The sequence below is a fragment of the Gopherus flavomarginatus genome, chromosome 2, assembly GCF_025201925.1.
Source record: "Gopherus flavomarginatus isolate rGopFla2 chromosome 2, rGopFla2.mat.asm, whole genome shotgun sequence".
Classification (NCBI taxonomy): Eukaryota; Metazoa; Chordata; order Testudines; family Testudinidae; genus Gopherus; species Gopherus flavomarginatus.
The window spans coordinates 23,676,596-23,702,461 of record NC_066618.1 but is presented as its reverse complement, the minus strand read 5'-3'; the positions used below and the strand labels follow the sequence as shown (position 1 = coordinate 23,702,461).

At 40.6% G+C, this 25,866-nt stretch overlaps 1 protein-coding gene across 5 annotated transcripts in view; it reads left to right on the top strand.

Moving 5' to 3' along the window:
* DIP2C (disco interacting protein 2 homolog C) overlaps positions 1-25,866 on the top strand; it is a 480,496-nt gene that overhangs the window by 389,562 nt on the left and 65,068 nt on the right. For all 5 annotated transcript variants that reach the window (XM_050942214.1, XM_050942217.1, XM_050942216.1 and 2 more), the window contains 12 exons: positions 963-1,056; positions 1,206-1,325; positions 2,101-2,215; positions 6,982-7,121; positions 8,875-9,011; positions 11,070-11,278; positions 12,000-12,114; positions 15,294-15,495; positions 17,098-17,207; positions 18,269-18,349; positions 22,917-23,040; positions 24,156-24,277. In XM_050942214.1, coding sequence (XP_050798171.1) covers positions 963-1,056; positions 1,206-1,325; positions 2,101-2,215; positions 6,982-7,121; positions 8,875-9,011; positions 11,070-11,278; positions 12,000-12,114; positions 15,294-15,495; positions 17,098-17,207; positions 18,269-18,349; positions 22,917-23,040; positions 24,156-24,277 — 1,569 coding nt within the window. The remainder of the gene's footprint in view (positions 1-962; positions 1,057-1,205; positions 1,326-2,100; positions 2,216-6,981; positions 7,122-8,874; positions 9,012-11,069; positions 11,279-11,999; positions 12,115-15,293; positions 15,496-17,097; positions 17,208-18,268; positions 18,350-22,916; positions 23,041-24,155; positions 24,278-25,866) is intronic.

Below are 25,866 nucleotides of genomic sequence, written 5' to 3'. Positions count from 1 at the left end.
CAGAATTTTCTCTCAGCCTTTTTTCACTATTGCTCTTGATATATCCTTAACTAGTTGCCTGACTTATCTATGAAGGCTTTTCCTGTGTTAACAGTTGCACAGTACTGAAAAGGGAAATATCATTTTTGGATCCAGTCATGCAAACATTTACATGAGTAATCCCATTGGGAGATTTACCTGTGCTTAATTCTTGGGATCCTAGACCTGAGTTTCCCAAAACATATCGTATTTAATCCCTACTTTTAATGTAGCAATACTGTGTGCCAAATAACTAAAGAAAACAAACATTTTAAAAAAAACTTGCTGCTATTGGCTTCACTGAATTCCTTATTTATATACTTTACAACTTTTTAGAACCTCACAAAGGATATGCTGGGATTGGTTTAGCAAATAAGAGGGCCAAAAGGCCTTTAATTTATTTTGTTTTAGAGAAAGCATGATTTTGCTTATGTCATGTATTATCATTGATTCCACTTCCTACTTTTATGCACTACTAAATTAACTTTTCTGGGGCTATGGTATCTTTTCACTCTGTGTAAAGACAGGGTTTTCTAGGTGTTTAAATTGTTGCGTATCTCTTTGGGTAAAGGCAATTCTTGTGAAATAAGAGTTAGCCAAATTGGGCCTTACATTCATCTCTGAAAGCAAAAATGCAACCATCAGTCACTCAACCTTTGTCAGTTAAAGCATGCTTTTGTGCCACTTTTCATATTGCTTTTCATAATGTGCTGTTGTATAAACTAAGTGAAAGAAAGTGGAAACAAGTGAACAGCCTTTTCTACAGTTATATTACAATTTTCTGCATTTATTTATTTTTAAAGCGTTTCTTATTGGTTTAAATCAGAATTCCTAGTTATGTACTTATTGACTTGATTCACAAGCCAACATGATGTAAGCTTTGTCCATTACTAATTTTATGCTGTTTGGGGACAAATCCCTTGTTTACTTTATTTTGATTTCAGAGCGTCATGAACATGATGCACGTTATAAGTATCCCATATTCCTTAATGAAAGTGAATCCACTATCATGGATACAGAAAGTCTGCCAGTACAAAGGTAAACATCAGAAGTGCATAAAGATATTTTTGAAAAGTCAAACTCAGAAAAGCAAGTTGTTGCTATTGAGACTATTTAGCTGTAATTTACTCATTCCCACATCTTAAAATAACTTGTACACAGCACATTAATAATTTTTTCACTTTTAGCAAAAGTCGCTTGCGTAAAATCCAGGGACATGCACTGGGCATTAGTGGCACATCGAGATCAAAGAGATATCAACCTTTCCTCATTGCGTATGCTAATAGTGGCCGATGGCGCAAATCCTTGTAAGTGATGCTTGTATAATAACATAAAGAATATGATTTTTATTTCCTGTCTTACGTTTTAAGTTTCAGTCTTCAGTCACATTAGCAAAAAATGTTTAACAAAAGTATAAGGTTTATCTACTGCAAACTACACAACATTTATGGAAACAGTAATTAATTTTGGATTTTTTTAAAATGTATTTTTCCTTAGCTAATCCTGAAGCAAACTTGATATTCCGCATAACGTAAGTCGCAGTAAATCCAGTTTTGTTTAACCTGACAGCCATATAGACTGAAATAAATTATCTTTAATTTGTAGAAAGAAGCAGAAGGTTTGCTTCTGAGCAACAGAGAATTGGGGGGGGGTGGGGATATTTGCACTATTCTAGACAACTGCATCTGGATCACTTCATGAAAATTAGTATTAATCAGAACTTTCTCCGTGTAATTTTTAAGATACAGTGATATAGATCTTCAGCTCATCTATTGTAACTTGCTTTGAGTTCCAGAGTAAATCCTTCCTTAATGTGCCTTTTGTTAAACATATTGTATGTGTACTTCACATCTTAGATCCATCTGTAGTGGCTCTTCTACCCACAAGCAATGAAACGATTTATGCCTGAAAGCTAATCTTTAATATATCATATATAGTTGAGCTCTACCAGATATGATGTTTTCCATATGTCATCTAGATCCTTTTGTCCTGAAAACCCATGTACATGCATCAAAATGTTTTGTATGTGAATAGCATTGTCTCAGAAGTCAGATTATTTTTCTACTCTGATTTTTACTCCAGGGTCTATTTCTTCCTGTGATGCATTTCTTAATGTCTTCCAAAGTAAAGGCCTAAGACAGGAGGTCATTTGTCCTTGTGCCAGTTCACCAGAAGCTCTCACTGTTGCCATTCGAAGGTACTGTGTTACACAAATTAAAAAAAACAGTCTATAGAACAATACATTTAAACTAAAAAAGTGAAAAATTATATTCAAGCAAGATTAAGGCTGTATAGTTAGCATTCACATTATCCATCTTGTATTCATCTTTGTACTAAATAGGACCTGCAGAATGTGTGGCACCCTAACTAGTTTTGGAGAGAGAGAACAATATGATCAAGTTCATAATATAATTTTAGTTTAAAATCAAACAGGCTAACATGCAAAACCTGTGTGGAAACCCCTGTAAAATCCCACAGTAAAGCAGTGAATGAATTAAAAGGAGGGAATTTTAATTGAATTGCAAGAGTGGGAAAATCATGCTTTAGAACTCAACAACCAGTGTCTTTCTGGAAAATTACAGCAGGCCTCTGATGATCTTTGGCTGAATGGCTTTTTTCTTAGTGATTAGAGAAGCTCGTAATCCCCTGGAAATGTGTTATCCGCTCGGTTGTGCCTGTGCCTGGAAATGGGGTGTATAAATTCCAACAAAAATGCTAGACCTTCATATTTACTCATGATTGTGGATAGGTAGTGGCCACCTATCCCAGGTTTGTGACACATTGTGATATGATGGGTAAAGACATAACTGCAGCACATTCCAGTGTATGTGCCATAGTATCATGACTTTGTTCAAAAGTGGAAACTCTGGAGAGTGGATATGTCATCCTAGATGGTCAGTTCAAATGCCCTTCCAATGTCCAGATTTCTAGAGCTGTTTTTCAATGTATAACCTCATTAAGGCATCTGATTTAATATTGTGAAGCTTTGTAATTACGTTAAATAAAATATATTTTGCAAAGCTTAAAATATAATGCCTGTTAGGGAAAATTTAACCTGATTTTTCAAGTGCAGTTTTGTGGATTACTGCAGGAAGAAAGATAAGATACCAGGAATGTGTTTAGCTAGGTCCCAACTCCGTTAACATGCCTGGGAATTATCCAGCAATACCTTATACAATCCAGGTCAACCTTCCTTTTGTAATCCATATCACCTTGGGGAGGGCCACCATCAGCACTTTTTCCCTTTTAACCTGGTCCTAGACCTGTTGCTAGGACCTCACTGCCTTTTTGTTCTACTAAGGTTGAGAACATGGGGCTGATGCTTTGCTGTACCAGATATTAGTACCCTGCAACCTATTGGCCACCTTCAGTGAATACCTTCCCCTAATAATGATTCCAGTTTTGATTTGTCAGGGAACCAGACCCCTTATTGAGAAATACCTGCACTGGACACCTGCCAGACTGAGACGTGAACACATTACCACTTAACCTACCCACCAGGCCCCTAGGCTGTGGAGAAGACAAAAATCCCATCCAGGCTAATGAGGCAATAAGGGAAAAATCTCTTTTGCAGCCCAAAAAGGCAACTAGCATGATGCTCACAGCAAGGTCCAGAAACAGGGTCCTAATCTAATCCCAAGGAGGTGGCACCATGGGTAACAGGATTTATAAACCCTCCTCTTGGGTACGTGGGATTCAGTGGACCCTTCTATCTATCCAGTTAAACAAGTTGCTCCACATCTCTCCTTCTAATCCTCAAGAGGTCTGAGGAACCACAAAGAGGGGAGGAAAAAGAGGGAAGGCATTCCTTATAGTCACTAAAGGGTTTTCTTTTCCCTGCTGGCACAGACAGTGCCTCCCTCAAATCCGAAGCTGCAGAATGGAGGCATTCTATCAAATGTTTGAACCTTAATGCATAATAGGAGGTCTGTCCTTTTTAGCTTTAGAATTCTATGCTAAAATCCATTTTGAACTTTTAAGGGTCCATTTTTGTATTTTGTACCTTTGATAGGTTACCTAAGAGGTTTTCTTAACAAATAAAATAGATGATGAGTGCAAAGTATTTTTTATTTTTAGAACCTTGTTCTGCAATTATGTAGCAATCATCTTGTTACAGGGAATGCTATTGAACTTGTAAATGCTTGTGTAAAGTCTGTAAATAGCAAGATAATCTTCCTGAACTCTGAAACTTTAGTATCTTTCACATTCTATTCAAACAGTCATTCTTGACGGTAAAGTCATTATCACACAAATTCCACAGATTAGCATCTGAAGCATGTATTAAAATGACTGACTACAGATTTGCTGTACACAGGGTTTCCTGTTAACACTGCAGCTTCTTCAATATACTTTTCTAAGCTGTGATCGATAATTATAGATGTTCCTTCCGAGAACACTAAGAAAAAGCCATTCCTCTTGTAAAATGCCTGTATAATTTAGAAAAAGGCAATTAGTGTTAGATTAATTGCTGCTTTAACCAGAAATTCAAAGCATAATGCCATAGCTGAAGGCTGCAAAAAAGTAATTTCATGTGCAAAACGGTGGTCAAGGTGTTTTTGTAATGCCACTTGATGAGCTGCCTCTAGCAGACTGCATCTGGCCCTGATACTGCTAACACTTGAGTGCTTAACTTTAACCACACTAAGGCTTCCATTGAAGTCAATGAATGCAGGTCATAAACCAGGTTTTCTGATCTGGGAGGGAACTCTGTACTTCTGCACACACAATCTTTTTAATCCAAGAATCTCAAACTACTTCACAAATACTAAATGTTAAGACTTCCTTCATTTACATCTTAAGGTAGATTTTCATTCTCCCCCTTTTACACACAGGGAACCTGAGGTACAGATATGTTAAGTGACATACGCACATTCACTTAGCCTATGAACTGGATGGAAATAAAACCCTTCTCTCATTGCCTCTATTTCTTAATCTCAAAATTTATCCTTCCTGTAATTAACCTTAAAGATCTTCATATTCTTTTCTTAGAAATAACCAGTATGCAGATGCAGTTCAAGTTGTTAGCTTTAACCTAAAAAGTTCTAAATGTCTTGGAAACGCGCTACTTGAATCCCCTTTTCTTCTTGGATGATTTTTTTCCCCATAATTGCTTAGCAGAGATACTCATGTTAGGGATGCCCTGGTTTCGACTGCATAGGGCTGATAAGACATATTCCTGAAGGGGACTGTGTGTCTTGGAGCTGCTCCCATTCTTGATCCACCAGACCCTGAATTTGTTTAATAAAACAAGGGAGATGTATGCCAAAAAGTCTCATGTTGGCGTCTGCTCTATTAAAAGTACCAGTATGAGGAACTGTGTGAGCGAATTGGAGATGGAAATCAGTGAAAACAAGCATTTTATTTTCATGTTTAAGAGCATTCGAACAATGTAATGTGCGCGTGGGGATTGGGAGTGAGAGAACAATAATGTGGTTGAGAGCTCCTTTTAAATGATGGAAATGTTACTCATCATGGCTGCCAATTTACTAGCCTCCATTTGTTATGCTCTAATGCATATTTGAGCCTGCCTATAGCCTTCTTTGCTGACATTGTAATTTCAGAAATGTCTCATAATATCTATTAATTGAAATTTATTGTATAAATCACTACGAGTCTTATTTGAACATGATTAGCTAAGACCTATCTAAGTATTTCAAGCATAGCAGAGGAGACATAATATATATAAAAAGAACATTATCTGATAACACAAGCATTTTTTATGATGGATTACACAGCACAACTGCAAAAAACCAAGATGCATATGGGCTCTTACACTGATCTTGAAAATAGTTTAGTCTGTCTATATTACATGCGAGCAATATCCCTAACCAAATCAGCATTGTTATACTCCATTTTACATTGTAAAGTACAATGTAGAGTGAGTCTCTTTTCCAGTTTCACTCTGACTTAACTCAGTAACTTACATGAGTCAACATTAGTTTGTTCAAGCTACATACTGTATACGTATAATTGTATTCACTAATATAATGTGCACATTTATACTGAAACAAACTGACAAAGCAGCTATGCCTGAGTTGTAGAATAATATAGTATCTTACGAGTGAATTTAACCAAACCTAGAGTCACAAAGGAATTGTCTTTCACAATGTCTGAACTTTTTGTAATGTAATGGTGAAAATTACAATTACACCTGATAGTTAAGAGTAACAAGCTAGACAGTAATGCATTAGAATAATTAAGTTATGTATGTTAAAACTGTGTTGATAAAATTATTGCTGCGTGTACTGAAACTTGGCGTTGAATGTATTACAAAATGTAATATCTTATGTTCAAAGGCTGATGCCTAACCATGTGGCAAAAAAGTCACATCCGTGGTCTAAGTACAGAACTGGAAGTCAAGACTACTTCAGTTCTAATCCTGACTTTCTGACACTCACACTATAGCCCTGGTCACATCACTTAAACTAAATTCTAAATTGACTAAGGTGTCTCAGTTTGGGCTTCCAAGAATTGAGGCATCCCAAATTGCTAGAGGTCTGATTTCCAGAAGCATTTGTCTCTAGTTGAGCATCCCAGAATCACTAGTCAGTTGTGAACATTTGCGCATTAACCTCTCTCCATTTCCCTATTTGTAAAATGGGGCTAATGCCTCTCACTAGGCAACTGAGTGAATTAATGTTTCTAAAAGTTTTTGGAGGTTAAAAAAAAATTACAGTGGGTGAGATTAGAGTTATACTTAGCACTCTATAGCAACATACTTCTGGGTGGACACTGACAGTGAAAGCTGGCATCTCTAATTATCAGTGACTTGGAGAAGAATTATGTCAGATGTAGTAGAGCGGATGAGGGTGATGGAGAATAAATCAAGATTAAATCTAAGAAATGCTAATATTTAAGACAGTATCGGAGTATTTTTGATGATAATCCATTACAAATGAGGAAAAGATAATGGTTTGCCTGGTGAAACATACTGCCCATTCAAGTTATTGACACTTGTTGCAGGCCAACAGATGACAGCAATCAGCCTCCAGGCAGGGGAGTTTTGTCCATGCATGGTCTCACCTACGGAGTAATTAGAGTGGATTCTGAAGAAAAACTTTCTGTCCTGACTGTGCAAGATGTGGGCTTGGTGATGCCAGGAGGTACGGATTGGCACAACTTTCTCTGAAATATGTAATATATAGAAACATGAGCCTTTTTCATTAATTATACTATATAATGCTATTAATAGAAATATTTTCCTAATGAAGATTAGGATATATATACTTTAAAGTGTAAAATCTAAAAATATGATCACACAGAACTTTTTTTTTTCCTTGGGATTTCCAATATACATGTTCTCCCCAGTATTTACTGTGGTCACATGCTCAGCCTCCACTCATTAGCCACAGATTGCTTTCATTTTAAGTGGTCTGGCAACACCTGATTCTACTCCATTGTCTTCATGAAGTTATACTCAGCACTAATGCATTACCCCTAAAATGCCCAGATCAAAATTAATTTGGAATCCTGTATCCAGAGGCTAGAACACAAGTATCCATAGAAAAAAGAGTGACCCAGACCAGACCAAGGTATTATAGGTTATTTTCTTAATCTACTGTAAATGTAAATAAAACTGCTTGCTGCAGACTTGCTGAATATTTCCGCAAGCCCCTTTATTCAGACACGATTATATTATAAAAAGAAGGGATGTATCTTAAGCGGATGGTAGTTATAAAATTCAGCCAAAAGCAGTAAGCCAGAGTTTTAAAAAATGACGTCAGGTTTTTATATCTAAATTCATTTTACATGAGTTGTACTGATTGGAAAAGACTAATGTTGTTGTGTTTCTTAACAGAACTTCTTATACATTATGCACCAAATGAATTCTCAGTTTCAGTTGAACAACTTAAAATTGAAGCCGTAGTATAAAAATATTTTATAGATATATTGGTTTATGTCTGATTATATATTCTGATCTAATTCAAAGTAAGGTATAATACAGATACTCTTGTGATTATCCTCACTGTGAGTGGAGAAGCATCCAAGACTTTACATTTGCACTTATTAAGGCATTTTGGTCTGCTTCCCTTCTCTCTTTCACCTTGGCCTCTTTCCAGTCGCAAAGGTTTATACTTACGACAGACTCCTACTACAGAGATTGCTGCTAAGAGGCATACCTGGCCTTACTTTTATGCCCAAGATTGGAAGTGGCAGAACTCCAGCAGTACCTTTGGTGCAGTGATAGAATGCACCAGAGTGTCTTCCAGCAAGCACACTCTTTCTCACCATTGCAACTTTTCCTTCTCTCTCCTCCAATGTGCACTCTTTTTTTTTGTCTCTCTTCTTCCCTTTGCCCACTGTAAATATTTTTTTTCACTTATTGGTCCCCTCTGCTTAGCTCCGGCAAAACTCCAATACAAAACTGATGGGAGACTAAACTGGTAATTCTTTACAAAGCAACACACTACTAGTGCTAGTCTGATGGGCAGAATAACTGGATCTCTTGCATGGGTTTTACTCACTACTTGGTGAGAGCTGACCTTCCCGCCTTGACGTCTGTTGCTGGCAACTGGATATAGCATAATTATCATTCAGGAGCTAAAGCAAAACATTTTATTTTGTACTGACCACGATAAATATATTATCCCAGGTGCAAAATCAAGGAGCCAGTCAGGCCAAAAGAAGTTTTTATTTTTCCGATTGCCTTTATATAAAGTTCTTGCGATGGTTTGTCTAAACATTACATTATCTTTACTGTTGTTAGAATGTCTTAATGGTCAAGCAGTTTTGTACGTCTGGCATTAGTGTCTGCATATGCTTCATTCATTGAAGTTTCTAGTCCACAGCCTTCTCATCACTGACTTTCTTCTGTAGTTTCCACAATATTTTGAAAGTCTTTTGCTTTCTCTTCAGCTATAATGTGTGCAGTGAGACCAGATGGAATTCCTCAGCTCTGTAGAACAGACGAAATAGGCGAACTTTGTGTATGTGCTATTGCAACAGGTACATCATATTATGGACTCTCAGGCATGACCAAGAACACTTTCGAGGTGAGTCAGAATGAAGACATACAACAGAATCCTCTTAACTCTTCAAAGTTGAGAAGACTGTTTGAGGTGTGTGATAATACTAATAATGCTATTAATAATTACTAATTACTACTAGAAAAACAACGAGGAGTCCTTGTTGCACTTTAGAGACTAACACATAAGCTTTCGTCGTCTAAAACCTACTTCATTAGATGCATGCAGTGGAAAATACAGTAGGACGATATACATACACAGAGAAAGTGGGGAGGAGGATATGCAGTTGTTTAGGATAGCTATATACACAACTTGATGGTTCCGAACACTTTGAAAACTGCTAAGAATTTAGATTTAAAAAGCTGTCTTCACCAATCCCACAATTTAGCCAACATTTAGATGACTGATATTGTAGGCATCCTTGCAGAAATATGTTTTGAGAGATTTGAAGAAACAACTGAGGTGTAATTCTTTGAATTTCTTAATTCTGCTTGTAGCACCTTAGAGACTAACAAATTTATTTGGGCATAAGCTTTTGTCGGCTAAAACCCACTTCATCAGATGCATACAATGGAAAATACAGTAGGAAGATATACATACACAGAGAACATGAAAAAAATAAGTGTTGCCATACCAACTGTAATGAGACTAATCAATTAAGGTGGGCTCTTAGCAGCAGGAGAAAAAAACTTTTGTAGTGATACTCGCGATGGCCCATTTTAAATAGTTGACAAGAAGGTGTGAGTAACGGTAGGGGGAAAATTAGCGTGGGGAAATAGTTTTTACTTTGTATAATGGCCCATCCAGTCTTATCCAATCTTATCATTTCTAATCTTACCATTTGTGTAGTCTAAACAGAGTTAATTTTTTTCCTTCATAATGACAGTTTCAATGTTCCTCATCAGTACACAGTTCTGAGTGTCACAAGTACTGTACCCTGAATAAATAACAGAGGCTGGGGATTGGAATGACAGTTCTAAATCAATCCATGGAAGCCAGGAATCTTGTATACTGCAGTGGTTTGGAATTGTTAGAATCACTTTTTGCCATGCTGAAAGAGCAATTAGTGATAGCCAGTGTGACTGGTCATCCAATATTTGACAGGTTTCCAAGGCAGAAATGTACTTAGATTAATTTTGGAGCTAGAATTTAATAGCATTAGTAAAATCAATCATAACTGGCAATATCCAGTTGGTAGTAACTCAGACCCTAGTTAAGCAAGTGTGTAAAGTTAAGCATATAAGTAGCCCATTGACTTAATGGGGCTACTCACATGCTTAAGAATCTTGGCCAAGTCACTTAAGATCCTTTTCTTTTTTAAGAATGTCCTTTCATGTGAAAGTGAGTCAAGAGTCAATTATCTGCTTTCAGGCCTAATTATTATGATGATGATAATTTATTCTTTCTTCAGTAAGTCATCCATGTGCATCAGAGGACAGAATTTGACCTTTTTTCTTGTTATCTGAGCCTCAAAGGACAAAATACAGAAACGTTGACTTTTATTGAAGACTCACAGTGGTGGACTGCAGCTTGTGATTGCCTGAGATAACTAAGAACTTGCATTTACACATCCTCATTATCTGAAATTTTCATGGCATTTGCTGTAGTCATTTAGGAAAATAAAGGCATTCCTGCAGAAACCAAGGGAACATAATTTATTCAACTTACATAAAATTGACAGGTGTCTACTGTATATTAAAATGGCTTGACTTGTTCTGATTATTTGGTTTTTTTTCTAAAGCATACTCCTTTAATGGGAAAGGACATTTCCGGTGATATTTTTATTATTTTTTCTTAACTGCCCTGCATTTTGGACCTAAATTTATTTCCTTCCCCTCAAATATTTTTTATCCTTTACTGTTAAATAATTTATAACATAGAATCCAAGTTGTGGAACTGAAGCTATGGAACGGGTGTATCCTAAATATATTTATCAAAAGTGTTCATCACAACAGGTGGAGAGGTCTGGGTCCAGAGTGGAGTGAGCACTTCTCATTCCCAAGGAAATCCACAGTGCTAGTAACACTGGGGATTAGGTTCTCCATATAAGGAATATGAATAACTGTATTTCGGTTTGTCTTACAGGTATTTCCTATGACTAGTTCAGGAGCTCCTATAAGTGAATACCCTTTTATAAGGACAGGATTACTAGGATTTATCGGACCAGGAGGGCTTGTCTTTGTTGTGGGCAAAATGGATGGTCTAATGGTGGTCAGTGGAAGAAGACATAATGCTGATGACATCGTAGCAACAGCCCTGGCTGTCGAACCAATGAAGTTTGTCTACAGAGGAAGGTTTGCTTCACTTTTTTTTCTGTGTAAACTGAGATCTTTGTTTTGCTTAAAACAGATGTAATTGGTCCAGCATTTAAAAATGTCTGTGGCAGCCCTGACCCATCCGCACTAAACTTCCAAATGTTGCTTACACCAGTGGAGTTGCACTAGTGTTGGCAACGGTGGGAAACGTGTGCAGAATTTCCTTGTGTAGAGTAGGCTGTAGACTTCTCCAAGATCACCAGATACAAGCCTAACTTTTACTTTGTAGGTCCCCTTCTAAAAAGGATAGTCATAATCCCTGACAGAACAAGGAGCAATGGGGGGAGGTCTAGGCTGGATATTAGGAAACACTATTTCATTGTTCTAAATCTCAAACACTGCTGCATTTCTAGGTTCCTAAATAATTGCATGCTTCATGTTTGTGTGAAATTACAACTTTTAGTTTTGAAAAGATGAAGGCTACTTAAACAAGGGCCCCTTGTAACACCCCTTTAAAAAAACAACCACCTACTGGTTTTGCAGCTCTTGTAATATCTTTCCTCCAAAGCTACTCAGGTTTAACAATTACATCAGGGTTTCATGTTACAATTTTCAGTAGAAGAATTGGTAGCTGAAGCACCATTCTTCTGAATAATAAAATAATTAACAAATAAGTTACAAAATATTCTCTTCAAGAATGAAATTGCCTTTTCTGCTGTCACTATTCTTACCCAATACCCTTTTCTTTTGTGTTTTGCAGAATAGCAGTGTTTTCAGTGAGTGTCCTTCATGATGAAAGGATAGTTATTGTTGCTGAGCAAAGGCCGGATTCCACAGAGGAAGACAGTTTTCAGTGGATGAGCAGAGTTCTCCAGGTAATGTTCCTATGGTAATTCTGAAGTTTGCTGCTTCAATTTTATATTCCCTTTATTGATCTTTCAACACAATAAAGATTGTAATCTGACATGCTTCTTTGAGTGGGCATGTGGATTTCACTGTAGGCCCATATGATAGAAATCTTTTGAATACGAGTGTTCATCAGGGCCATGCATGTACTCTCTGCCTCCTCGTGTTCCCCTGTGAGGGCAGAAAGGGCAGAGTGGCCACAACGCTCCATCTAGTTTCTCCTGCCGCTGGTGGCAGCAAGATGAAATCTAGCAAGTATGCAATCCGCTACTCTCCTTGGAGGCTTAAAAACTGTTCTTTTCATCAAATTTGTGAAGAAATCTTCATCTTTACACCATGACTAGACAGAGAACCTCCCCTGTACCCCCTGAATAGAATGGCGAGGTCCTTTGTGCCAACTACCACGTCTCATGGTGGACTCCAAATCTTCAGGGCTTTAAGGATGGACACAGTTGATTTCATTTCTGCCTAGTGGGGAGCGGAGACAGGTGCTCTGTGTGCAAATCCTCTGGATCCAGGACCCAAAAATCCAGAGACTCTCAGCTCAACTATATCTGCTAGAGCAGTCCACACAGGTCACTTCAAACGCAGAGGTGATAGCTACAGTCAGATACGGTGGCATCAGCGAGTATTCCCTGAAGCACAGATCGTACACTGGGATCAAGCACTGGAAAAAAGGCAGAGCCAGCATTAGTGACTTTGACACCAGCCACCTCCACTGTGAAATCCTTGGCACTGGAAACTGTAACCGTCTGCTCTGACAGCCTTGATACCGACTGCTCCAGCATTTGCTGCACTGCCCTCCCAGGCAGTAAAGTCGACACCTGTGCCTGTACATAAAGATGAAGCTCACTCAGAGCAGGGTGGAACCCAAATATAGCTCCAGTCATGAAGGGAAGTCCTGGAAGGAGAACACAGCATCGCTCCTTGAAGGATAGAGCATCAGACCTGGAACAGCACAGGGAATGATAGACTCAGCACCAGTCTCAGTACTGGTATGCCCAGCAAGATCCCCGAGATACCCCCTGGATGAATCTGGATAACCTCCAGAAATGCTTCCTATGCTGAAGAGACAGCTGGCACTGAAACTGTCCCTGGCACCATATCCCCCTACGGACCACCATTCAAAAAGAGAGACATTCCTTGTCATCACCAGTTTACTCCTCCTTGCTAGCTTAGAGTAGAGATCCCTCTTCTGTGCTTTCCTGTATGTGTTCAGTATTGAGCTACCCTGCATGGCCTTCTGATCTGTTCAGAATTCCACAGTGTAGATCATTACGTACAACAGCTACACCAATGCACTACACCAACGAGCAAGGAGGCACACACTCGTCTCCCATCTCTTAGGAAGCTGTCAAGCTCTGGACATGTGCCACCAACAGAGGATAAGCCCAGTGGTTCTTTGTCTCTTGGGAGTCAGCAATGAGCAGGTGGACTTCCTAAGCAGACAACCCATGACCAATCACAAGTGGCCCCTGCAAAGATCTGTCATAGAGCTTATGTTCCATCATGGGGGAAGGGAGAGAGTTCCCATGATAGAATTGTTTGCCACCCAGGGCAAAGCCAGATGTCAATTTCTGTTACAGAGGGGGCATAAGCCAGGGCACATTGCCCATCTTCCTTCTGCACTGGAGTCCAGGCCTAACTTTGTCTTTCCACAGATTTCCCATGATGATTTCCAAAATAAAGATCACTCTCATGGTTCTGTAGTGGCCCAGGCAGTTTTGCCTAACAGATCTGCTGTGGATGTTCATTCTGACATCAGTCCAGCTCTGACTGTCCAGACCTGATCTCACAGCATCATTGCCAGATACTCCATCCAGACCTGAAGTCCCTGCACCTGATGACTTGTACATGGGCTGGTTAAATACCATGAACAGGGACTTACCAACCAGTCAGAGAACCTGCTCCTACCTGAGACCTCAACACCCTCCTCTCAAGGCTCCTGGGGACACTTTTCAAACCCCTTACAGAAGGCTCCTCTCTCTTTATCTTCCTGTTTCTTTAGCCAGGAGAGCTACAAACATTTATAGCTGACCATCCTTATACAATGTTTTAGAGGGAAAAAGTGGTGTTGCGTAATCTTCAAGTTTCATCTGAACTGATAAATTTGCCTGTCTCCTTCCTAAAACCCATCTCTTTGTTGGGAAAGAAGTCATCATACACACTGGACATTTCCAAAGCCGTGCTTTACTACATTGTCCGAATAAATCCATTCAGACTGTCTTTTCCGTTATTCCTGACTGTAACCACCTGTTCCAAGGACTAGGCCATCTCATCCCACAGAATATCTAAATGGATAACACAGTGAGCCGAAACTTCCTAAATGATTTTAAAGGGATGCAGTCAATTTTAATTACGCTTTTCTCTGAAAAATATGTACTTACTGTTTTTTCAAGCAGTCCCTAAAGTAAAAGGTTACAGAAGAGAATACTTCTGTTTTTCAGTTTTGCCTTGTGCATTTGACAGCACTTTGTAGAAAGCCAGTCTCATAGTTTCCCCTGTATATTCTGTCAGTTTCCCTTCTTGTTTGAGAATCATTTCATGTAGTGATCAGGGAGAGATTAAATCTTTAACAAGCTTTTTTTCCCTTTTGATTTAAACTCCAGAAATTAACAGGGAAGTTCAGATGCAGGAGTGGCACCTGCCACTGCTTTTTGTCCTTCTGAAGTTGATTAGATTTTAAGTTGCTAGTGTCCCTTTTAACAATAGCATTAAAAGCACACACCAATTAAAATCAGATTTGCCTGTGAACTGTCTGCCTGTGCTTTCATTAGTAGATCACCTGCAGTGAATTACTGCTAGAACATAATTATGGAGAGAGCCAGGCACATCAGCCCAAATCTGTATGAAATTCACCAGGGTCTTTAATTGATGTTCATCTATTTATGTTGGGTTGCTTTTTTTTTAATGATCTAGATTTTCAAATGGTTATAACAAACAGTGGTGAAGTAAATTTCCTTTCGTATTTACTCAGTGAAGAGCACTCTCCTCCTCTGATATTGCTGAAAAGTGTGTTTACAGTGGCAGGTAACTGCTAGATTGTCTTCTGAACCAGTTTAGAGAACCAAATGAATACTGTAGTGCTCATAAGTGTAGTGATTAGCCTTACTTCGTTAACTTCAGCGTCTTGATTTTTGTTTTCTAGGCTATTGACAGTATCCATCAAGTGGGTGTTTACTGCTTAGCACTGGTACCAGCAAACACTCTCCCTAAGACCCCTTTAGGTGGCATACATTTATCAGAAACCAAACAACTTTTTTTGGAAGGCTCGTTGCATCCCTGTAACGTATTGATGTGCCCACATACCTGTGTAACAAACCTGCCTAAACCACGACAAAAACAGCCAGGTAAGCTGAGAAGTGGCATAAGCTATTAACAGTCTGTTTGTGATGTTCTATGCAATAATATCAGTAGGAGCTCAGGGTGCTCACCTCCTTACAGATTCAGATACATAATTTGAACTGTGAACAGTTTCACCCTCCTAAAAATACTTTGATTAAAAATGGCTCTATAACAGACTACACTGAGACATATAGAAAGACTTTGGGTTGAATAAATACTCAGTCTGTTGACTCAAGCCCAATAGCTAGTCACTTCACTAACAGGGATGTGCCCACACTGCAAAATTGAATCGGAATCCAGATTTTGAACTCACGTAGTTGTAGAGTGTCTGGATCTGTGGCTCCGGTTTGGCCCCTCTCCACATACTAGTTACTAATCACTAGTGATTTTGCACAAACAAAATGCTATGACATCTGAAATACTCTACTCTTCAGTGCCTGAAACTTAGGGGTCGTCCATTATAGAACCTAGAGCATATTTACAATAACATTTCCCTTGTTTCTCTAATTTGCCACTCTTGAACAAATGCTTGAGAACACAAAGGAAGTAATTGAGCCTTGCAAAGGCATTATAAAAATGAAATATCGGAGACTGATAGTGGCTTGTCAAGAAAATGATAGTAATAGGAGATGCTAGCTAGCTGTAAAATTCCGTCTGGCAGACTCATGTAGCCACATTCCAGATAAGTTAAATACTGTGTGTTCCTGAACAGAGGGTTTTGTCTGTATGTGCTGTGTTCAGCCTCAGTGGATGGTAAAGGGGAGGCCAGGAAGAGGGAGTATTTTGCTTTTTTTTTCATGCAAAATAACGAAGAACCACAGTGCATATTTCAACATGGGCATCGGTATGTTTTTGTGGCTCTTCCTTTGGGCAAAGTTTTGGGCTTCTTTGCCCTAGTGCAAGCTTGACCCACATGGTACTTCATCAGCAATCAACACCTAAAAGCACAGAACAAAAATACTACAACATTGGTAACTGCACAGCAACATTTATCAGAAGTATATAGTCTCCAGTTTGCAATAGTTGGCATAACGTCAGTGAAAGCCAGCTTGTATATGAACATTAGTGGTGATATGTTCCTTTCTTGTAAACCTGACTTCACTTTCTCCAATCTATTCAATGTATTGAATCAAGGGTTCTCAAATACTTTCATAGTGTGAACCATCTACCCTCCCAGTCCTGATCACTTACAAACACCTACAACACCTGCTTATATGGAAAAGAAATACTAGAAAAATATTAATGCATTTTAGTTTGTTCTAATGCAGCATACTAGCTGAAAATAAGGAGTGGCCAAGTCTCTGCAGGCCCCAATTGGCCCACTGACCACAGTTTGAAAATATATATATAATTTTAAAACTGTATACCTTTTGCTTCAGCAATGGATCTCTTTGGAAATGCATGACATTTCATGGTTTTCATTGCTTTTATGGTTACAGTTTACATACCTTAAACATGGACTGAACTGTTAGGATATTCTCAAAATGTTGTTCACTGAACTTGGTAATGGGAAAAACTTCACCTGCTGCAAGGGAAGGGATAATGAGAATTCTTAACTAGAAGCCTAATATTTTTATTGTATTTATCATGTTTCTAATACATTCTAGAAATTGGCCCTGCCTCTGTGATGGTGGGGAACCTGGTCTCTGGAAAAAGAATTGCTCAGGCTAGTGGCAGAGATCTGGGACAGATAGAAGACAACGATCAGGCCAGAAAGGTAAGTGAAATCTTTCCAAATACATCTTGTATGTGACTTAAATTCAGTATCTGAACTGTTGCAACTATAATAGCTTAACTTTTTTGTATTGTTATCCCATACTTGTTGGCTTAATTGGAATAAAAAATTTGAGTTCTAGAATAGATATGAGGAAGGGATCACCTGCATTATTTTTTTAACGTGTCTACCTTCATTTAGAAATTTTAACTTGGATCGATGTACTGTGTGAAGTGTTAACTTTCTAGTGTTTCTGTTATAAGTGCCCATGTATTGGTTTTTTTATTATTTCAAGTGGAGTCTAGGAAGTTCATTTGGTAGATATGCTCTTGATCTTGAGTTTTGTTGTTTAAGTTCTGTTAAATGTATTGCATTTCCACTCTAGTCTTCTCAGTGGAGAGAGTAATTATTAGAGAGACGAGTTGGGTGAGGTAATATCTTTTATTGGACCAACTTCTGTTGGTAAGAGAGAGTAGCTTAAAGGACTGGGAAAGGGACTCAGAGTGTCACAGCTAAATAAAAGGTGGAATTGATTGTTTAGCATATGTAATGAACCCTCCTTGTAAGAGACCATTCAAAATGAAGTGGCCAGTTAACATGTCTGCAGTCATAGGACAAAATAGGTAATTATTGTGAGATGACAAACATACAAACATTAGTGTTTTTTAAAAGTAAGTTAGGGAGGGAGGCGTGTTAGAAGTAACTTTGAAACTAGAGCCAGGCTTAGATCAAGAGATTACACTGATCAGAACAGACACTATGCTTCGATCTTAGCTCCAGGGAGCCGAGAAGCAACCAACTTACTGCTTTGAAAGTACACTGAGTAAGTCATACTTCAAGCAGTAATCTTAGACTTCCAAACAGGTCTGCACAATTCAGCAAGAGCATGTTGCCCTAATGACAACAATTCAACAATTTACTGGTTACTGATGTTGATGTACGAACATATAAAATAGAAGCAAGAATGGGGTGTATAAAGTGGAAATAGAAATTGCTTCCTATTTTTAAGAAAATTAAGAAAAAAATCCATAAAGTATCATGATTATCACTCTGTTTTGTTTTAGTTCCTATTCCTCTCAGAAGTTTTACAGTGGAGAGCTCAAACCACTCCTGACCATGTGCTTTACACGCTACTTAACTGTAGGGTAAGAAATTCAGGCAATTACTTTAAAAAGTTACCTTGTGGAGAAATGCATGCTGAGAGACAAACTGCATCAGCTTATACCAAGACTGTATGTGGCTCAATCTTCAGATATTTCTTTTTGCATTAATGTTTAGCTGCTGTATTTACTACTCACTCCTGGGGGAGGAACAGAGAAGTATCGCAAGTTGTTATCAAATGTATGCTCTCTGCTATGTTACATACCCACCTTTGTATATTCCTACCCCATGGATTCACACTTGCCGGGAGTGTTCAGGAGGCAGAATATTTACATTCCAGTAGAGGGAGGCGTAGTTCTTGATGTTGCTCCACAGTCTTTCTGCTCAGTTAAAGGAATTGTTCTGATTGTCCTAAGAGACCATCAATTCTTCCTTAGCTGAAATAGTGAATATTAGATATGAGATTAGGCCTTCCAGGGAAAATGGAGGAGGAGTCGATGTAAAGGGAAATGGATCAGGACTCCAAGGACTGTACAGGACCTCTAGTAAATTAATCTGCATGCTTATGAGATAAGTATGGTTTAATTTTAAAGCATTTAATTAGTCATCAAAACCAGGTTTTATGCTTCTGTGCCACAGAACTATATAGGTCCATAGTATAAAATTAGAGTTTTTCTAGGATTAGAAGACTATGTGATTACTGTATATACTAGACCTCTGCCCTACATGTTTACAAAGTGCCCTCCTGTCTATTATACTGGTATCAAAATGCTGTTCAGGATTACAGTGGTCACCCTTAATCTTGCTTATTTTTCTTTAGATAACTAGCTAGTGTTATGTCACCATTTGCAACTTGACAAGAAATGGTGAGGCAGCTTTAATTAGTTACCTATGGCAAATGGAGAGCTTCTGAGATCAAACTACCACTGTGCATCCCAGGCAGAATTTGACACTGGAGATTGTTTTCTGTTTTATCTTCAGAGTAAGGGCTTGTCTTCACTACCAGGGTAAGTCAACCTAAGTTACGCTACTCCAGCTACGTAAATAATGTAGCTGGAGTCGATGTAGCTTAGCTCGACTTAGCCCGGTGTCTTCATTGCACTGAGTCAACAGGAGATGTTCTCCAGTTGACTTCCCATACTCTTCTCGGAGAGGTGGAGTACCGGGGTTGACCGGGGAGCTCTCTGCCGTCGATTTAGCGCATTGTCACCAGACCCGCTAAATCGATCCCTGCTGCATCCCTGTAGTGGAGACCAGCCCTAAGAAACAAGTACAGCATGGATGAGAGAGACTGATTCTGATGACCACATCCCCTCACACTGACTAAATCAGACTACTGAAGTCAGACCTTAGGTAACATGCTCTGCCTGTCTTGGGAAAACAGTAAGAAGAGCAACCAGCCGGTAGGAAACACAGTGAGGAAAATGAATTTGATGATGATAAAATAATTCATCATTCCTTCTGTGTGAAATCAATTGAATTGTGAATCCTGATTGCTCTGTTAAATTTTTAAATCTGCTCAGTTTACTGTACTTTGTCTCGGTGACATTTGTTTTAAATTTTTGGAAGTAAATAAATATTGTGTTTGTGTGCAAGATGTTTATGGTAAATAATAATTCATTTCTTACCAATCAAGCAAAATGCATGTGTTCCTCAGTTTTTCTTGAAATAGAGCCCCCTGTTGCTTTCCTTCATAATAAAGACACAAAAGGATATTTTTACAGGTCATTTTTTGACTTATTGTTTATCTTATAACCCAGTAGAAGCCTGAAATGAAAATGTTTCCTTACCACTCTTTTTTGTTTCTTCTTCTCAATTTCTTCAGCTTCTCTGTTTTTTAAGTGAAGTTAGTGCTTGTGAAAGGGGCTACATATGACAGTACTGGAAACTGAAATCCTCTTTCTCCAAAGAACAGGTACAGCACAGCGGTAGCAGTGCAGACCTTCCCCACGCTGCCTCGTCAATTTATCTCAGCCCAGGCCTAGACAGAGCACCTCTAGGGAAGTTCAGTCTCTTTTCTCGCTCACTGTTAGGCTTCTCTGATGAGGCTGCCAGCAAGGGTGTGCATTGTGATGGTCATTTTTGTGATATAGACCTATTAGGGGCTATGCCAAAAACAGAAAACTCAGCCGGTGTAGGCCACTACAGTCTGATAGCCCCATGTCATTAGTGACCCAAAGTTAACTTCTGTAAGAATAGGTCAGTTGTTCAGGTGAGAGGCTGCAAAGCCTAGGACAGAGGTCGGCAACCTTTCAGAAGTGGTGTGCCGAGTCTTCATTTATTCACTTTCATTTAAGGTTTCGTGTGCCAGTAATACACTCTAATTTTTTTTAGAAGGTCTCTATAACTAAACTAGTGTTGTATTGTAAAATAAACAAGGTTTTCAAAATGTTTAAGAAGCTTCATTTAAAATGAAATTAAAATGTTGATCTTACGCCGCCGACCCACTCAGCCCGCTGCTGGTTTGGGGTTCTGTTCACCTAGGCTGGCGGTGGGCTGAGCGGAGCCTGCGGCCGGGACACCGGCTGACAAGGGTCCAGCAGCCAAAACCCCAGACTGGCAGTGGGCCAAGCAGCTCAGCCCACTGCCGCTCAGGGGTTCCTGCATAGTCTGCTGCCAGACCCACTCAGCCTGCTGCCAGTCTGGGGTCCTGGCCCTGCCCACGTACAGTGGGTACCTACCTTCTCCCTGGTTCTGGCCCATTCTCTTCCTCTCTCTGCACTGAGCTGAGGGTGAGAGTGCACTGAGCACGGAGCTGGGGGTGAAGGGTCTGGCCAGGAGCTAGAATGAGGGAGGGGGCTCAGGGTTGGGGCAGGAAGTTTGGGTGTGGGGCACTTACCTGGGCAGCTCCCATTTGGTACGGGGGAGGGGGAGGTCAGGAGCTCCCGCTTGGTGCTCAGGGTGAGGGTGAGGATGTGGGAGTTGCATAGGGTATGGGGGGGCTGGGTATGTGAGGGGGGTGCAGGTGTCAGGGCAGAGGGCTGAGGGCATGTGAGAGGGGTGCAGATGTCAGGGCAGGGTGGGGGCTGGGTATGTGTGGGGGTGCCAGAGTCAGAGCTGGGGTCATGGGGGGGTGAAGGAGTCAAGCAGAGGGCAGGGTGTGTATAAGGGAGATACAAGGCTCAAGGCACAGGGCTTGGTGTGTGTGGGGCTGCAGGGCTCAGGTCAGAGGGCTGGGTGGGTGTGGGGGGGGTCAGGGCAGGGGGCTGGAAGGGATATGCCCCTATTCCACCACCACCCCGTTCCCCAAGGCCTTGCCCCCGCTTCTTCTCTGCCTCTGCCAGGAGCAGCGAACACACTGACTTTGCTCTTTCCTGACCCCCTCCCTTGCAAGGGCCATCAGCTGATTGGCCGGCAGGGAGGGAGGGAGGGACGGAGAGGACGAGGAGGGGCAGGAACCCAGCACACTATGGGAAGAGGCAAGGGAGCCAGCAGGACCAAGCTTCTGCCCCCTGCCCCACGGGGGGAGGGCAGGGGGAGCGGAGGGCAGAGAAGAGTGGGCCGGGCTGCCCTGGGCAGGATTTTTAATGGCACACTGCTGACTCTCGGGACTCCGGTAGGCAGCAGCGTGCCATTAAAAATCAGCTCGCATGCCGTCTTTGGCACGCATTGCATAGGTTGCCGACCCCTGGCCTAGTACCTCTTCCTAAGCTATCTTTCCCCCCATCCCACATGTCTAGTCTGTCACCTATGTGCAAATAAATATCTTTCTTTCCTGTTTGGTTTATATGCATGTGCATCTTTGTTTGTAACTTGTCTCTTCACCCTCGCATGTGTTTTCTTCCCTCTGACTTGTGTCTCTTGTCTTCTAATAAGTACTTCTAATGTGCCATCTGGCTTCATTCCAGCGTGCAGACAGTGAAGTCAAGTTTACCAGAATGCTCTTCTCAGACTCTGGTTATGTGTACACTGCAAAAAAAAATCCAAACAAACAAAAGAACAGCGCTGAGTCTCAGAACCATGATCGTGCTATAGGGCTAAAAATAGCAGAGTAGCCATTCCTGCTCTGGTTGGAGCCAGGGCTCTGAGCCCACCTCTCCATTCGCCAGGTTTCAGAGCCCAGGCTCCAGCCCAGGCAGAATGATTGAGCTACTATTTTTAGCCCTGTAGTGTGAGCCCTGTGGGCCTAAGTCTGTTGACTGAAGCTCTGAGACTTGCTGCTGTGGGCGTTTTTCCCCCCAGTGTAGACATACCCTTACTCATGAGACTACTGCCAAATTTTTGTAAAAATGCGCTTTACTGCCTGCATGTGGGAACTGAGCAGGTATAACAGAGGGAAGCAGTGCTGATTATATGGTCATGATATTACACTGTAACTGATATATCCTTAAGGTGAGTGATTTAATCATTGCTTTGGGTGGAGTGTATGGTGATTAGGGGTGGGACGTATTCACATCCTTGACAAAATTCCTTTAATTTTTTCCAGCTGCTGTTTGGTATGAGACTGAAGGTTTTCCTAGTAAACTGTGTGGCTATTGACACTCTTTTTTTTTTTTTTTTTTTGTAAACATCTGAAGAAAGCCTTCAATCAGTAATTTATCAGTTGGGGAAGGAATACTAGAACTCAACCTACAACCTATTCTTCTGACACTAGCTTGTTTCAATATACAGGGAACAATAGCCAACTCCCTAACCTGTGCCCAGCTACATAAACGAGCAGAGAAGATAGCAGTCATGCTAATGGAAAGGGGACACTTACAAGATGGAGACCATGTGGCTTTGGTCTACCCACCAGGTAAAGAACTGGTACCATGGGGACCCTGAAAGTTCTGACTTTGCTGTTTTTGTTAGAGGACTTTCGAAAAATAAGTCACAGCGATATGTCTCAGCAGTGGTGCAAGTAGAATTTATTTCTTCCCGGTACGCTGCACATAGGCGATTCATGGGAAAGACACGAAGCTAAAGGAGGGGGCATGTGACCTCCCCACTTGACCACCCATGAAACTCTTCCCCACCCCCAGCCTAGGGTCCCCGTGCTCTCTCTGTCCCGTCCCCATCCCATGTTACCGAGGGCAGGCTCTATCCTACTGCTGCACTGGATACAGACTCTCTGGAACCACAGTGGCAAAAGGAGCAGAAAGTGGGGCCGCCGCTCCCAGGAGCCAGAACCCCACACCAGCAGTTCCTCCAGCACAGCTGTATCGGTACTGCCTCCAGCCCCGCCCCTCCCACAGCCCTGTTCTCCGGCGGAGCTGTGCAGACCCCAGACAGGAGACGCAGCTGCGTGGAAAGGCTAGGGGTTGGGCTGGGAGTGGTACAGCCACACTGGAGGAGCCGCTGGCATAGGGCCACCCAGCAGCCCCACGTTCTGCTCCTGTGTCTTTCCGATACAGCGTACTGGCAATAAATATCTTAATAGCATGGCAGACCGGAACAGAACGGAAGGAAGGAAGGAAGCGGAAAGAAATTTTAAAACAAAACTTTGAGGGTCTCCTTAAGCACACAGGACCAGTGAAGATCACAACTCCTCCTGTTCTTTGTATTGAAATTTTCCTTTAAAATGCTGTTTTGTGTGTAAATTTAAATTGGATAGCCTATTAATCAACAGTAATTAAGCTTCTTCACTGATAAATTGGTGATAATAAAATGAGCAGTTCATTTGAGTGATGACATGTAGTTTAAACTTTTGGGCCTTCTTTGGTATTTCATGCCAAAAAGAACAGCACAAATGAAAGTAATCAGTGAAGCTTAACAAATACTGACAAGGGACTGAAAGAGAAGTCTGTTAAAGAGCTTAGTTGCTCATTTAACCTTCTAAGTTACTTCAAAGTAGTATTTATGCTGACATGGGTGTCTGTGATTAAATTATTTGATTTTCAAGTGAGGATTTTTGTTTTGTTCTTCATGCAGGAATAGACCTGATTGCAGCATTTTATGGTTGCCTATATGCGGGCTGTGTGCCAATAACCGTTCGACCTCCACATCCACAGAACATCGCAACAACATTACCTACAGTGAAAATGATTGTCGAGGTGAGCAGACATCTGGAAATCCACAAGCAGTCTAAACAGGCAGTGGACTAAATATAGAAAATTAAAGTGTTCTTTACAAGTTTTTCCATCAAAGTTAGGAAAAGACTACAGGTTTTATAACATGGGTTCAAACTTCATGTCACATGACCTAATCCTGTACAGTACCACAAAGTCCAGGGGAGCAGAGAATGTACAACACTGCTTGAAAGCATACAGCACCCACACTGTCACAATCAGATGAGAGCGCATTTACAACCACTTCTTGCTAAGACCCATGTAGAGGTGTTTTCCAGTATATGAATCTAAATCAGGTATCTCAGGATTATTGATATTATTATTTACACTGACCTAGCTCAACTGTTTCAGGTTAAACAGTTAAACTTGTTTAATGTAAACTGTTTTCAACCAGGCTGTATCTGAAAGTCCTGCACCACGTAGCTTTTTTTACATGTTTGTAAAAGTCTTTTACAGCTTTATAGTTACAAGTTGAGTTAGCAACTTAAACTGACTGGGGAGTAACAGTTTAGAAGTTACATTGTGGCCAGGCTTTTACCCAGAGAGGGGTGACATGGAGTTTGTGCTGTCCTAGGGAAAAATCCTGCTCTCCTGGTACCATCAGTTCAACTCCTTTTGAAGTCAGTAGCAGTTGCCTCTGAGACCGGAATTTGGCCCATAGACTGTGCTTTGCAGATGCCTACAGAGTATTCAAAGTAATCAAACATTACTGTGATCTAACTATATTGTGGCTAAAAGACTGTGGACCGGAGCGTGCGCTAATTGGATGGGGGAAACCCAAGCAGGGTGGCAGGAAATGGATATTGTCCCATCCAAATGGAGGTGGGTTTGCTGTCCATCCATCAGGTCAGCTCCCCAAATTCAGTGTCTCTTGGGATACCCACAGGGGTCAGAGCTTCTGCACTTGTCCTGAGTCTCCTGGCTAACATAACATGGTTCCTGAAATACCCAGCTGCCCTTCTGTTTTCCCTAATTCATTGCTTACACTTTGGCCCAGCCTGTACAAGGTAGTGCTGAGTGAGTGAACATTATCTTGGCTTGGGATACCATGTTACATGTGAGTGACCGATACTGTCAGGAGCCCTGCCGCCACCCTTCTCCACTCTGAGCCTGATCTACACTAAGTGGCCACAGAGAGAGTTCATTAGATCTTAGGGAGTGGAGGAGTCTATACTGTGGAGTCTCTGTTCCTCCCCATCCCTCATGCACATTTTGTCAGCCCAGGGACATGGTGTGCTGCAGTGGTTCTCACTCACTTGTACATCTACCCCTGGGGTCTTCCAGGGGGTACATCAACTCATCTAGTTATTACCCTGGTTTTACAACAGGCTACATAAAAAGCACTAGCAAAGTCAGCACAAACTAAAATTTTGTACAGACAATAACTTGTTTATATTGCTCTGTATACTACACACTGAAATGTAAGTACAGTATTTATATTTCAGTTGATTTATTTTATAATTATATGGTTAAACATGAGAAAGGAAGCAATGCTGTGACACTTTTATATTTTTATGTCTGATTTTGTAAGCAAGTAGTTTCTAAGTAAGGTAAAACTTGGGGTACACAAGAGA